Source organism: Molossus molossus, unplaced genomic scaffold (assembly GCF_014108415.1).
Source record: "Molossus molossus isolate mMolMol1 unplaced genomic scaffold, mMolMol1.p scaffold_m16_p_10, whole genome shotgun sequence".
NCBI classification, from domain to species: domain Eukaryota; kingdom Metazoa; phylum Chordata; class Mammalia; order Chiroptera; family Molossidae; genus Molossus; species Molossus molossus.
The window spans coordinates 834274-847581 of NW_023425345.1; the positions used below are offsets into that span (position 1 = coordinate 834274).

Here is a 13308-nt window from a genome sequence, read left to right on the forward strand (position 1 = left end):
ATTAACGACAATGGTATTTTCTCCTGTCCTAATGCTATACCTTGTGTTTCTCTTCCGTGCTGAGCCGCGCCTACCTCCATACAGTGACAAACAGAGGGCCCTAGAGATGTCCTTGTCTTGTTCCTGATCGTGGGGGATGTGTTAATCTCCCACCACTACGGTGCTCGCGAGGCTGTCGCTGAGATGACAGCCTCAAGCAATATGGTCTCATCTCCCAGGCTTGGGGGGTGGGGGCAGGCGAAGGGCTTGGTTTCTCATAGTCTTGAACCCAAGTTGTCGGTCAGGAAAAGAATCCCAGTCACACACCTGAGACCACTCACTGCCCAGAAACCAGCCCCACCCAGGACAGAGTCCTTGGTGTTTGCTCTAGAACCTTCTGTAGAGGCTTAGGAGGGATCTGGGACTCAGATCAGAGGTGGCTAAGCAGGTGGACGGGGAGGAGAATGGGCTAGATTCTCCCAGGCAGTGACTACGGGAAGCCCTGTATTCTGCCGTGAACACGCCCGACGCGCTGCTAGCTGCACCTCCTGACATTGCAGAATTTCATCGAGACGGACAGCGAGGGCGCCGGCATCCTTCGGCGCCTGGATGTGAAGAACGCACTGTATGGCTTCGACATTCCCCTCACGCCGAGGGAATTTGAAAAGCTTTGGATGCGGTGAGTGACGGGCTGGCCTCGGGTCCCCTGCTGCAAATCCAGCACCTGCCTTTCGTCACTCCTGGGGGGTGAGGTGGGGGCCGGGGTGCTTTCTCTGGGCTGCGTCCGTCCTGTGCCCGGGTCCTTGTTCCTGTTCCCGCAGCAAGCGCCTGGGTGAGCAGGCCGGTCGACAGGAACGCGGTGGCCGGGCCAGCGTAGCCCATGCTCGCCTGGAGAGGGCTCAGTGCTGCGGAGCCGGGCTCCAGGCCTGCACTCAGTGTTCAGAGAAGCAGCTCGCTCCCGAGGGAACAGCGGGCCGCCCGCTGCTCACAAACGGTGCCGATGTCGGACGGCCGTCTTGGAGACGAGTAATTGGCTGCAAGGAAATGTGCAACTCCTGATGACTTGGGGGAGTTTCCTTACGGTCCCTCAAACGGAACGTAGTGTCTGTCTTTGAGCTGGCCCCGACGCCGTATTGCCTGGGTGCGTGTCTGACGCTGCGGCCCGTTTCCGAGCTCCGGACGCCTGCCTGAGCGCTGTCCTCGTTCCTTACGTGCCGGGTGCCGCCGGCCTCCCCAGGGACACCGCCGCTGTGCGCCTCTGGGCGAGCTCGCGCCGCGGTTCCTGTCACTCAGCGTTTCTTCTTCCCGAAGTGGGAAGCCGACGCGTTGGTCCACTTTAGAATTAGGTGGGATGTTTGGTGGCTAATTTAGTAAAGCAACTTGAAATTCTTGTAAAATCCTTATTTTTATTTTCAGATCAGCTCCAACTCAGGGCCAGTGTAGTCTCCCCCTCCATTCTTCTTTCGGTGGGTTAGATGTGTAGCTCCGTCTGGGTAGTGGAGGGTGGGGCACAGCGGGCAGATGGACGGGGCTCCCGCCCCGTGGACCTTGTGGATGACGCAAAGATGCCTGGTGAGCCTGGTGCTCGGGCTGTCGGGGAGCAGGCAGCACCCTCCCAACTACTGGGGTGCGGCGTTGACCTCGCGAATGCCAGAGGAGGGGGCATGTCGGCGGGAGGGCGGGGAGGAGCAGGAAGCTGTCACGGGCGGGGGGTGGATGTGAACCGGTTCCCAGGGGTGGCGATGGGGAAGGAGGACTGGCTGACTTGGGGACGGTTGGCGAGGCCCCCAGGGAGAGGGGGGTGAGCAGGGCCGAGCAGGGCACCGAGGTCCTCTTGGGGGCGCTGTTAAGCAGGCATTCAGGAGGGGTGAGATCTGAGTGGGGCAGGGTGTGAACCGACACGCCCTAGGACAGTGGTCAGCAAACCCTGCAGGGAGCGGGTTGGACGGGGGCCCCGGGAGACGGCTCCTCCGTCAGGGTGGGGCAGGACGAGCCCCGAGCGGGAGGTGGGCCGTGGGGACGAGACGCTGAAGTCGTGTCCCCGAGAGGGTCCCCCTGTAGAGGAAGCGTGTGCTTAGCCCAAGTCCTGCAGGGCGGACAGAGCCAGGCCGGTTCTCACAGGAGGCAGACCCCGGCCGCTGCGTGTGGCTCACGTCCCTTGTACAGGCGTCACAGCACAGGTGTGCACGGGGCCGCCCGTGCTGAAACTGTCTGAGGTCGGAGTTTTACCTACTTCGTCCAGGTGACCGCACGCCACGGAGGGGCGGGGCAGCCCCGCGACCCCGCCTCACCCCTTAGAGGTGTGGCCACTATGGAGTCACTTAGCGGCTCTGGGCCTCGTCCTGCTCATCTGCAGAATGGGACTAGCGGCCTCCGTCACCTCGGGATGCTGGGGGGACTGGTTACTTCACGTGTGTGGAGTGTTTGACGCAGAGCCTGGCGCGTAGTCACTGCTCGGTACATTTGCCCAGCCTCCTCCTCATACAGCAGGTGTGAAGACGAGTGTGTGTGTGTGTGTGTGTGTGTGTGTGTGTTTCGTTACTGGGCTAAGGGTATGAAGGTGAATAAATAACAGAGAGCTAACCCCTTACGAGGCTCACGCGGCCCCAGAAGAGACATGCTCGTGGGTCAGGTGCTGTGGTCCCCGAGGGGCTGACCAAGGCTTCGCAGCTGGTGGCGTTAAGCCGAGTGCGCGGGGGCGGGTGTCGGTCAGGGAGACTAGCTGCAGTAACACGCAAGGCCGAGTCTCAGCTTGTCCTGACGACCTCTCGGTCTCGTTTGGGTGTGTCCCGGGGGAAAGAAACAGGTGGGGGACTCAGGATGGCGTCTGCCACATAGGACTTGCCTCCCAGGGCAGGGCCGGGGCATATGACACACAGGAAACTGCAGGAATATGTCCCCCAGCGTCCAGGCCGGAGAGCAGAGACCCCGCCCGTACTCACGGCCACGTGGGTTGCGCAGTGGCTGATTACAGAGGAGTCGGAGGGCCGGGAGGGGCAGTTTGTCTGACTCAGCAGCCAAGAGGCTGCCGCCCCAGTGAGCCGGCGGAGCAGGGGCAGAAGATGGGTCACCCCGAGATCAGGAAACATTTCTTAGAGATCAGGAAGTTTTCTCCACCCCAGATCTGGAGTCTGCTAGAACCTCAGCTGCTGGACCAAGCAGGAGCCACGGCCACGGCCACCATGGAGGCCACTGGGGACAGCCCTGCTCTGCTGTCCTCCCACCTTCTGACCAGGCAGCGTCCCTGGAGGCAGCTGGGTGGCAGCTCAGGTGTGCTGAAGGGTGAGCACAGGGCTGGCAGCCACAGATGACTGTCCAGCTACGGGCAGAGGCAGGCGCCACCTCCTGGAACGGGGAGGACCTGGTGGCCGAGTGCGGACGACCTGGGCCTGCCAGGAGAGGTGGCCCCATCAGCGGACCTTGTCCTGAAGGACGGGACAAGGTGGGAACCCCATCCTGCAGGCGAGTGTCCAGTGGGGAAAGGCCTCGCAGGCGCCTTCCAGGAAGGAGTGTGCCCTGCAGCCCGCAGGCCGGGAGGCGTGGAGGGGACCGGGGGGCTGCGGTGTCCGAGTGAGAGGAGGGCTGAGCGGGAAGCGGCGGTGGTGGCAGAGGGTCAGGCAGCGCAGAGTGTCCGGGAGCCTGAAGGAGAGGCCGCCGAGGAGCAGGCGAGATGCCCCTGGAGTCACCCGAGGGCCGTGACGGAAATCGGGAGGGCGCCCCAGGTGGCCGTGTTCCGAGCGGGACCTGCACCCCACCCCAGGGCGCCCCGACCGAGCTGTTTGGCCTTGGGCTGGAGGCTCACCTTCTCTGGGCTTCAGTCATCTGTCAAACAGCATAACGCATGTACGGTACCAGCATATATAAGAACAAAACTGAGCAGCAAAAAGACCACACGGACTTGAAGTGGTGACACCGGTGCGCGCTCAGTTCCGAGGACTCGGAACCCCAGAGAGCAGAGGAGGAGGAGAGACGCCGGTGAAGCAGCCGTGACCACGGCGGAGAGGGTGCGCAGTGGGCTCTGGGAGTGTGTTCCATCCCCCTCCCCTGCGATCCGCGACCTCGGTCTCATCATCCCGCCGTTGTTCACCCCCGCCTGTTCCTCGCGGTGTCTGCTGGTAATGACGGGGAGCGCTTGCTTCATCACAAAGCAGGAGGCGCTGACGGGGGCAGGGCCCGGCGCCTCCTTCATTGCCCACGGGGTCGTCTCGGGTGCGTGAGCTGGGACCACGGGGACGTCGGGAGCTTCCGGGGCCAGCAAGACCCTTCGCCAGCGCCGGAAAGACCCTTCGCCAGCCATTGTCAGAATAGGAAAGCACCCCCAAAACTGGGTAGGCGGAAGCAGGTAGGCAAATAACATTCTGTTCTTGTGAAAACACAAAATTAGAAAATAGGGCAGAGTCGAGAGAAGCAGAGACGTCCCACACCCATCACCCACTGGGTGCCCGTCCGTCTGTGAAGGGCGCTGTCCTAGAGCGTCTGGTTCGCCTGGAGGGTCTAGTTGTGCTGTGGACGTGAACCGAGGCATTAACCCCCAGACCTCAGTGCTCAGCACACTGGTGTGCTGTTTCTTATTCACCCACTATCTGCTGCATGTCTGGAGGCTCTTCTGGACAATTCCCTTCCAAGGGGTGATGGGACCTCAGCGGGGACCCCCCCCCCCCGCCAGCTGGGGAGGGGCTTTGCAGGGCTTCAGCCTAGAACCGACTCACTCCTGCCCGAGGCCTGTTGCGCAGGGCTGGTCAGTGGCCCCACGGACGGCTCAGGGCTGGACAGAGGGGGAGCGAGTGATGTGGGGAGCCATCGGTGTTGCCGGCCGACCCCCTGAGCGTGAAGGAGCACAGTGCTGGAGCCGAGGAGGCCGGGTGCCAGGGCACCTGCCGCGTGGAGCCGGGTTAGTGTCTTGAAGCCAGAGGGTTTTTTTTTTCATCCTCACCCGAGGACATTTTTCTATTTTTTGTTCAGATAGAGCAGGAGGGAGAGAGAGGAAGAGAGAGAGAGAGAAACATCAACGTGAAAGGGACACATCGAGCAGCTGCCACCTGCACGACCAACCAGGGCCGGGGATAAACTGCCACCGAGGTACGTGCCCTTAGCGGGAACCGAACCCGGATCTCTCTGGACTGCAGGCCGACGCTCCAACCACTGAGCCAAACCGGCCAGGGCGAAGCCAGAGGTTTTAGGAGCAATATCTTGGTTTGGTTTTGGAGCAGCAGCTAGGAGTGAATTACAAGCTGGAAGTGTATTCATTCATTCATTCATTCATTCATTCACTCATCCGTCCGAGCAATCACTAAGCAGGCGGTTTTATTTATTTATTTGGGGGAACTTTGTAAGTTGCAGGCCCTGTGCTAGACGCCTCGGTTCTAGAGCTGAAGGTGGCGGGCTGCTCAGCAGGAAGGCAGACGGACCAGCGTGGGGACAGCAGCAGCATGCCGGGAGGGGGAAGGGGCTGGGGCTGTGGGGCCGCCTGGGTGTGCAGGGAGGGCCCAGCCGCTGTGAGGCCTGCGTTGAGTCTTGAGAAGCAGTTAGCCAAAGGTGGGGGAAGGGCGTTCCGTGAGCAGAGAGGCCCAGGGACGGGAGAGGAAGGCGTGGCCCCGTTAGAAGAGCCCAAGACCTGGCCCCTGCTGGGGCTGGACACCTAGCGGAGCCTCAGACGGGCGAGGATTCGAAAGGGCTGGATGAACAGAATCTTCAGCTTGGAGCCGAGGAGAAGGAATGGGGCCTGATGGTGCGGCTGAGTTCTGGAAGAGCCGACGATGGAGGCCTCTCTTGGAGAGGATGGGCTGGCTGGAGAGGCCTCTTAGCTTAGCATCAAGAACTCCTTAGCAGTAGCCCAGCCGGGTGGCTCAGTGGACTGAGCGGCGTTGCATGGACTGAAAGGTCCCGGGTTGATTCCCGGTCAGGGCACATGCCCAGGTTGCGGGCTCAGGAGGTAGCCAACCGATGTTGATGTTCCCATCTCTCTCTCCCTTCCTCTCTAAAAAATAAAATAAAATAGCCCTGGCCAGTTTGGCTCAGCGGTTGGAGGGTTGGCCCGCGGACCAGAGAGACTTGGGTTCGGTTCCCGCTAAGGGCACGTACCTCAGTTGCAGTTCGTCCCGGTCCCTGGTTGGGTCGTGTGGGTGGCAACCACTCAATGTGTCCCCTTTCACACCGATGTTTCTCACTCTCTCTTCCTCACTCTCTCCCTCCCGCTCTGTCTGAAGATAAATGCAAAAATGTCCTCGGGTGAGGATAAATAAAATAAAATAAAATAGAATAGAATAAAATAAAAACATACTAGAAAAAAAAAGAACTTGTCAGCAAACTGCCAGGGGCAGTATTCAAGGTGAGGCGGGATTGTGGCCCTGGGTGGGGATGAGCAGTTGGCCTCTGATCTTGGATGCCAACAGGACTTACTGAATATGCCCAGGGGACGTGGCCAGCTCCGGCCGTTGGGCACTGCGTTCTGCAGGGCAGCTCCGAGCCATCAGACCAGCCTCATGGGCGGTGCCAGGAGAACCCTTCGTCCCAAGCTGCCCGAGACGCCGGGGCTGCCTCTGCTGCGGTCCCGGGCCATCAGCAGGTGACAGCAGACCCTCTGTCTGGTCGGCAGTGGTAGGAGGTAATTCCGTCCCTGCTGCGAGTCAGGTGCTTAAACGGAGCGTGAAGGACGAGACCGCCAGCAAGGCCGCCGATGGGCACGTCTCCACACTGCGGGCAGTAAACGGGCAGAGACCAGACTGTGTCAGCCGCGGTGGCCGTCGCCACGAGCACTGTGAGTGTCCGCGGGTCCCCTGTGCGTGTAGACACTTTTCAGAGTCCAGCTTTCAAGGCAAGGTGGATTTTTTAGTTTAATCCTCACTTGAGGATATTTTCCCATTTATCTTCCGATAGAATGGGAGGGAGGGAGAAAGAGAGAGAAACATCGATGTGAGAGAGACACGGACTGACTGCTTCCCGCACAACCCCAACCAGGGCTGCGGACCTAACCGCAACTGAGGTGCGTTTCCTCGACTGGAATCGAACCCACGACTCTTCGGTTCGCGGGCCGATGCTCCAACCACTGAGCCGACCGGCTGGGGCGGCAAGGCGGATTGTTCAAATGTCGCGCAAAGGGTTGTATCGGGCAGGGCAGGGCGGTGTGAGCTGAGCCGCTCGCTTCCGTTCAGGGAGCACGCGTCCCTCACGCACACGTGTGCGGCAGACGGGTGCTGAGCGCCATTAGGAGAATTGCGCGCGGGCACAGGCACGGTGGCTCCCCAGCCTCGCCGGCCACGGGGGCGGAGCAGGGAGCAGGGCGGCTGAGCTTTCGTGGGGAGTAGCAGCAGTGAGCACCAGCATGCGCCCCGCGTGCCCGGCCCTGGTCTCAGCCCCTGGGGCGCCTGCCCACCATGCTCCCCTCGCCTGAGAAGAATCCGGAGGGTGGTGGAAATACAGAACCTTGGACAGAGGAGGAGAGAGGTTCTGTCAGTTGGGAGGGGTCTATGCACCATTCTTTCTGGAATCCTCCTGTAGGAATGGGGGGCCCTTGGGGGGCTTATTCAGGGGTGTCCTGGCCAGAGCTGCAGGACTCCATCACTGTGGCAGCACAGGCTGGGCATTGACCTGGTGCAGTGCAGGGGGAGACATGGTCCTGGGGTCATGGTCCTCGAAATCCAAGAATGGCTGCCCCTTCCCTCCCTAGCAACTTGGGTGGGTAGCCGGACCCCCTTTCTGCAACTCTGGTCCCATCACCAGCAGCCGGAGAGCCATGTGCTGCAGCCACTGACAAGCCCAGGAGTTGGGGACCCACAGGCCGCCTCGGGTGGGTGTGTCCCTCGGTTCCGTCTGAGACAGAAGTCACTGAACGAAGGTAGGGCGATGCTCTTAGGGGTTGCAGGCACTAAGGTCGCACTGATCTGTCACCTGGAAAGATCTTAGAGGGTTTCAGGAATAACAGTGACAACCGAGCGAGACCCAGGATCCAGGGATGCCTTCAGTGGTCACAGGCAGGACGCCGACCCCCGGCTGGGCAAGGGCCCTGCCAGACTCTCGGGGCCGGTGAGCTGGTGTGACTCGGCCTTCTCCTCGGCTGCCTCGGTCACCTGGAGTCCATGGTGACAGGCCTGGGTGCTGGTGGTGCGGGCGGAGGTCACAGGGCGGAAGGAAGCTGCAGACCTGTGGGCGCAGAAGGAAGCCGTGGGGAGGGCGAGGCCTGTGCTCCGCAGGCCCCCTGGGGAATGGCCCCTGGGCCTCGGAAGGACGGACGGGCCGACTCCTGGGATGTGCCTTGGATCTGAGCACAAGGACAAGGACAGGAAACATTCGTCCAGTCTTCTTACCTCTTTGTCTTCCACCCACCAGCCCACCCCTTAAGGACGAGAAAGTCGGTTGGGTAAATGAGTAGATTTTCTTCATTGTGCTCAGCCTGTCCCAGAGCCAGGTTCGCTGGCCCGGGGCTTCTCCGTAAGGGCGGAGGGGATCCGCAGCCCCCCCCCCCCCGCTCAGCCACACAGCCCCCCCGCTCAGCCACACAGCCCCCCCGCTCAGCCACACAGCCCCCCCCGCTCAGCCACACAGCCCCCCCCGCTCAGCCACACAGCCCCCCCGCTCAGCCACACAGCCCCCCCCCGCACAGCCACACAGCCCCCCCCGCTCAGCCACACAGCCCCCCCGCTCAGCCACACAGCACCCCCGCTCAGCCACACAGCACCCCCGCTCAGCCACACAGCCCCTCCCGCTCAGCCACACAGCCCCCCTGCTCAGCCACACAGCCCCCCCGCTCAGCCACACAGCCCCCCCGCTCAGCCACACAGCCCCCCCCGCTCAGCCACACAGCCCCCCCGCTCAGCCACACAGCCCCCCCGCTCAGCCACACAGCCCCCCCGCTCAGCCACACAGCCCCCCCCCGCTCAGCCACACAGCCCCCCCCCCCCCCAGCCCACAGAGAGCAGTGCCCGCAAGTTGTTTAGTCTCGGTCCTCGCGAGTCCGAGTTCATCTGGGGAAAGTCGCACCCCCAAACGCCGTGTGTATCGATGAGATGAGGACCAAGATCTTGCCGTTAAAATAAATGCTTTTTTTTCTTTAAAGAAAATTGGCAATTTGTCTTAACATTTTTTATTGAAGTAATTCTCTTCTATTTGAATCATGTTGGGAGATAAAAACCCTCGTCGTTCCTGTTTTAATTAATTATAATTCAGGCAAGCTTCAGTGATGGAAAGTGACATAAAAGGTGCACAGCGTGACTCTCACCGTTTTCCGTGTAGTCTCCCCCGTCGGTGGTGCGATCGGCATCTTTGAAGACCAGACGGGACTGAGTCAAGCCACATTCTCTTATTCGAGCTTTAAGACCGACCGCTCGCTGAAGGATTTTTTCCTAAACCTTGGTTGCGTTACATGTAGGTGCTCGATGAAAAGCTGTTGAATGAATGAAAGGGTCGATGTGCATTTTCTGTGGTCCCAGCTGTGTTTCCCTCTGCACGACGGGTGAACACACTCAGTTGCTGTCCGCCGGGGTGGGCCGAGGCCCCCGACACGCGGTGAGCCTTCTGTGGACTGCGCGCGGGCTTCAGGCAGCAGTGTTCTTGGGAATCTTGTTAAATGCAGACTCAGACCGGGTGCGGCCGAGGCCCGAGGGCTTTCGTCCCCCACCCCGTGAGCCAGGGCTGCTGGTCTGCAGAGCGCTGAGTGGCCAGGGGTCGGGGGCGCTCCGAGCCCCGAGCCTGCCTGCTACTGATGACAGCTGTGTTTGCTTGCCTTCGAAGCTATGACACCGAGAGGAAGGGGCACATCACCTACCAGGAGTTCTTACAGAAGCTGGGGATCGCGTACTCGGCCGACGTGCACCGGCCCTACATGGAGGACCTCTCCAACTTCATGGGCCACTTCACGAAGCCGCAGCCAGAGCAGGAGGGGCGCCCCGAGCAGCAGCCGAGCACAGAGACAGCCGTGCCAGCCAGGTGAGCTGGTGGCGGTCCGTCCGAGCCGCCCTCCCCTCACAGCAGGTGAGGTTTGGGGGTGCTGCCTCCCAGGGCTGGCGGAGTCACGAAGCGGTGATGCTGGGTGACTCCTGCAGGTTGCGGGACCCGGCTAAGCGGCAGCTCTGCTGGCTGCAAGCCTGCCCGTCCGCCCGGCCCGGTGGGTCCCCCCACACGTGGGGGGTTGCCCTGGAGCAGCTCCCTTTGAGGGGTTTTCTGTGTATGGCCTGGCCCCTCCCAGGCCAACTAGAATGCAGGCCCATAAAGACATGCCTGTCTTCACCCGGTGCCTGCCCCCTGATGGGCATATTCCAGTGAGTATCTGTTGAATGAATGAATAATGAATAAATGAACGAATGAATGAAGAAGTGAATAAGAGTGAACAGACCTAGTCTTTAACTCAGTACTTATGTTTGGAGGACCTCGTACCAAAGAAATAGTGCAGAAGAGGCCTCGGGTCACCAGTGGGAACATGCGGCTGGCTGGGAGTCCTCAGCGGGACCAGCTGCCGGGCCCAGGGGGTGCAGAGCTCGTCAGTGTGGCCCCAAAGAGTGTGAGCCAGCGTGTGCCTGTCACAGCTGCCCCCACGAAGGCTCTGGGGACGTGTGTGAGACAAGGCTGGTGGGAAATGGCATCCAAACAGCACACGCAGGGTGACTGGAACTACGCCAGCGAGTGTGCCTGTCCACGAGGGCGTGCCCTGCAGAGGGTCGCTCCAAGTCGCATTGGGATGGTGGAACTGGGATGATTATCTTCAAAGTGTAAAACCAGTTATCACTGTCATATCTTAAAAATGTGTAGCAGAGGAGAGGGTTTTGCCACACTTGATGTGACCTTAAAGCTATGGGACAGATTTTCTCCATCAATCTCATCCGGGGTGGTCTCCACCGGCACTGCCCAGGCCTGCCCCACGCTCCTGGCTGCCCTTGACTGCGTGTCCGTCTGTCTCCTGTCTGTCACTGCAGCTCAGAGAACCCCTGAGTGAGTGAGTGCTTGTTGCTAAAGAAAAGGACCCCAGGGACACAGAACTGAAGGGCAAAGGCTGAACGGGGTTAGAGAGAAGCAGTCTGAGCACACCTCTGCACGGTGTCGCGCTCAGCGGGTGATGGAGTCTGTGAAACATGAAGTAGAAATGGGCGCACGATTGGTGTGAATCAGACGTGCCGGGGAGCGCATGAAAACGTGCAGCCTGTCTTCGTCAGACAGGGCTGGCCTCATGACCCACTGGCGTCTTTCCTCGCCGTCCTCCTGCCCGGGGAGTGATGAGGCTGTGGGCAGAAGCCCCGCCCTCAGCTCGCGCAGGACGCCCCTGCCCCTGCCTTCCTGCCTGCCGGCTGGGGAGCTGTGGCTGGGAGGCAGCTCGGGCCATCAGACGCCGCGTCTGGTCTCCGAGCTCCGTCCTCTGTCCCGGCCCCTGGCCCTCTTCGCAGGGCCACCCTCTCTCGCCAAGACAAGCCCAGCCACCTGGAAACGCTCGGCCGCTTCTGTGTCTCAAAGACGCCGGTTGTGAAACTGCCGGGTAAGCTGGCCCTGCAGATGGCCCGCTGTTCAATTTCCCTGTCGGAGGGTCTCCCCGATAACCCTTAGGACCCAGTGTGTCCAGGGTGCTTTGCCTCCTCGCTTCGGTGAAACTCGGATAAGATTGACAGAGGGGAGTCACGTTCAATTTAGGAACGCCCTAAATACATGATTTTTTGTTTAAAAAAATTTTTTTTCTTTATTGATTTTTAGAAAGAGAGGAAGGGAGAGAGAGAAACATTGATGAGAGAGAACACTGATTGGCCACCTCCTGCACGCCCCCCACTGGGGATCGGGCCCACAACCTGGGCATGTGCCCTGACCCGGAATCGAACCAGCGACCTCTTGATGCATGGGTCGACCCTCAACCACTGAGCCACACTGGCCGGGCAATACATGATTTTTTTAATGAAAACTCCTCTTTGAAACTCATTAATTTTCCATGTCTAGCTCTTTTTGTTGCCTGAGTCTGAGTTGAAGACTCGAAGTCAGGGCAGCCACAGGGACCCGGCCACCTAAGCCGGGCCTGGTTTGAGAGCCGAGGAGGGGGGCTGAGTGGGAGGGGCTGTGTGGCCGGTCCACTGGCTTCTGTGTCGCTGTCAGACCGGGAATTGAACCAGGGCAGCAGCTGCTCGTCCCGCGTGCCAGCTCACACCGGTTCTGCTCTGCTCTGCCGTGACCTGTGCCCTGAGCTCGTGCTCGGTGCTCCCACGCACTCTGCAAGGGGAGGGTTACAGCCTAGAACCTGGGCCAAGGAACACCAATGCCTCAACGTTCTAAAACCGCACCTCTAGAAACGCTTGGGTGGTTTTATACCTGTGTTTGCTTTCGTCTTGAATGTGGAATGTGACAGCTGTCATGATGAGTGAGCGTTTTGTAACCTGGGACGGGATTCAGCGTACACCTGTAAGGGAGCCCAGCTGTCGCTGCTGTTGGCATAGTTACGGGGAGCCACTGTCACTCCTCGTATCAGGTGTCAGCCAGGTCCCCACCGGAGGCCAGAAGGGGGAGGCAGATGGCCCGCCAAGTGCCCTCCCCGGATACGCCCCTCTGCAGCCCCCTGCTGGGTTTCTGGCTTCCTGTTCCCACGAACGATTCCTCCCGGGCACACGCAGCGAACTGTCCCCTCCACAGACATCTGAGGGATGGGCGAGTGCCAGCAAAGGTTTTGTGTTCACAGTTTCTGCGTCTCCCCTTCTCCGAGGCAGAGCCGCACGGCCTGCCGGTCGGACAGCTCATTGCGCAGCGTGGTAGGAAGAGCTCGTTTAGAGACGGGCCGGCCAAGGTCCTGGGATTCGTCATTGACCCGCCACGGGTCAGATGCAAGACTGTCCATTCTGAAAGATGTCCACACTCGTTCTCGTCCCTTAATACCTTTCTTTGGTCAGGGAGGAATTTTCCTGAAAAGTGCAATCAGCAACTTGAACACATTCTGCAAATCAGCCCTCTAGCGGGAGCGTGGCTGGACGCCATCTGTGTCCCCGCGAGGGCGAGGCCTGGCTGGCCCTGTCGTGTTCCTGGTCTCTCCAGTGGGGGTGGTCTCCACCCACCCCCCTTGCAGGGCTGTTGAGAGGGACAAATGGGAGAAGGTCCCGAAGAGCCCCCGGCTTGCCATCTGAGGAGCACAAATGGCAGCTGTTTCCTAACAACAGGGTACCTGGTAAAAAACAGGGGTCCCTGGCCCCTGCCTCTGCGGACACTGACTGTGCCCCTCCGCCCTCCCTCCTCCCCTCGCCAGCTCTGCTGCTTGGGGCCTTGGTGCTGGCTGTCCCCGGGCCCCAGGACAACTGGTCTGGGGTGGCTGCCTGCTGACCCCTTCACCTCTCAGCCTTGCTCCTGGGGCACCTTCCCAGTGATGCCAGCCACACCTCC

General features: G+C 60.6%; 1 protein-coding gene across 1 annotated transcript in view; it reads left to right on the top strand.

The window, feature by feature from the left end:
* Positions 1-13308, top strand: part of EFCAB6 (EF-hand calcium binding domain 6) — a 201718-nt gene that overhangs the window by 137969 nt on the left and 50441 nt on the right. Inside the window, exons 20-21 of the mRNA XM_036252660.1 lie at positions 540-658; positions 9706-9900. Of these exons, the coding sequence (XP_036108553.1) occupies positions 540-658; positions 9706-9900 (314 nt within the window). The remainder of the gene's footprint in view (positions 1-539; positions 659-9705; positions 9901-13308) is intronic.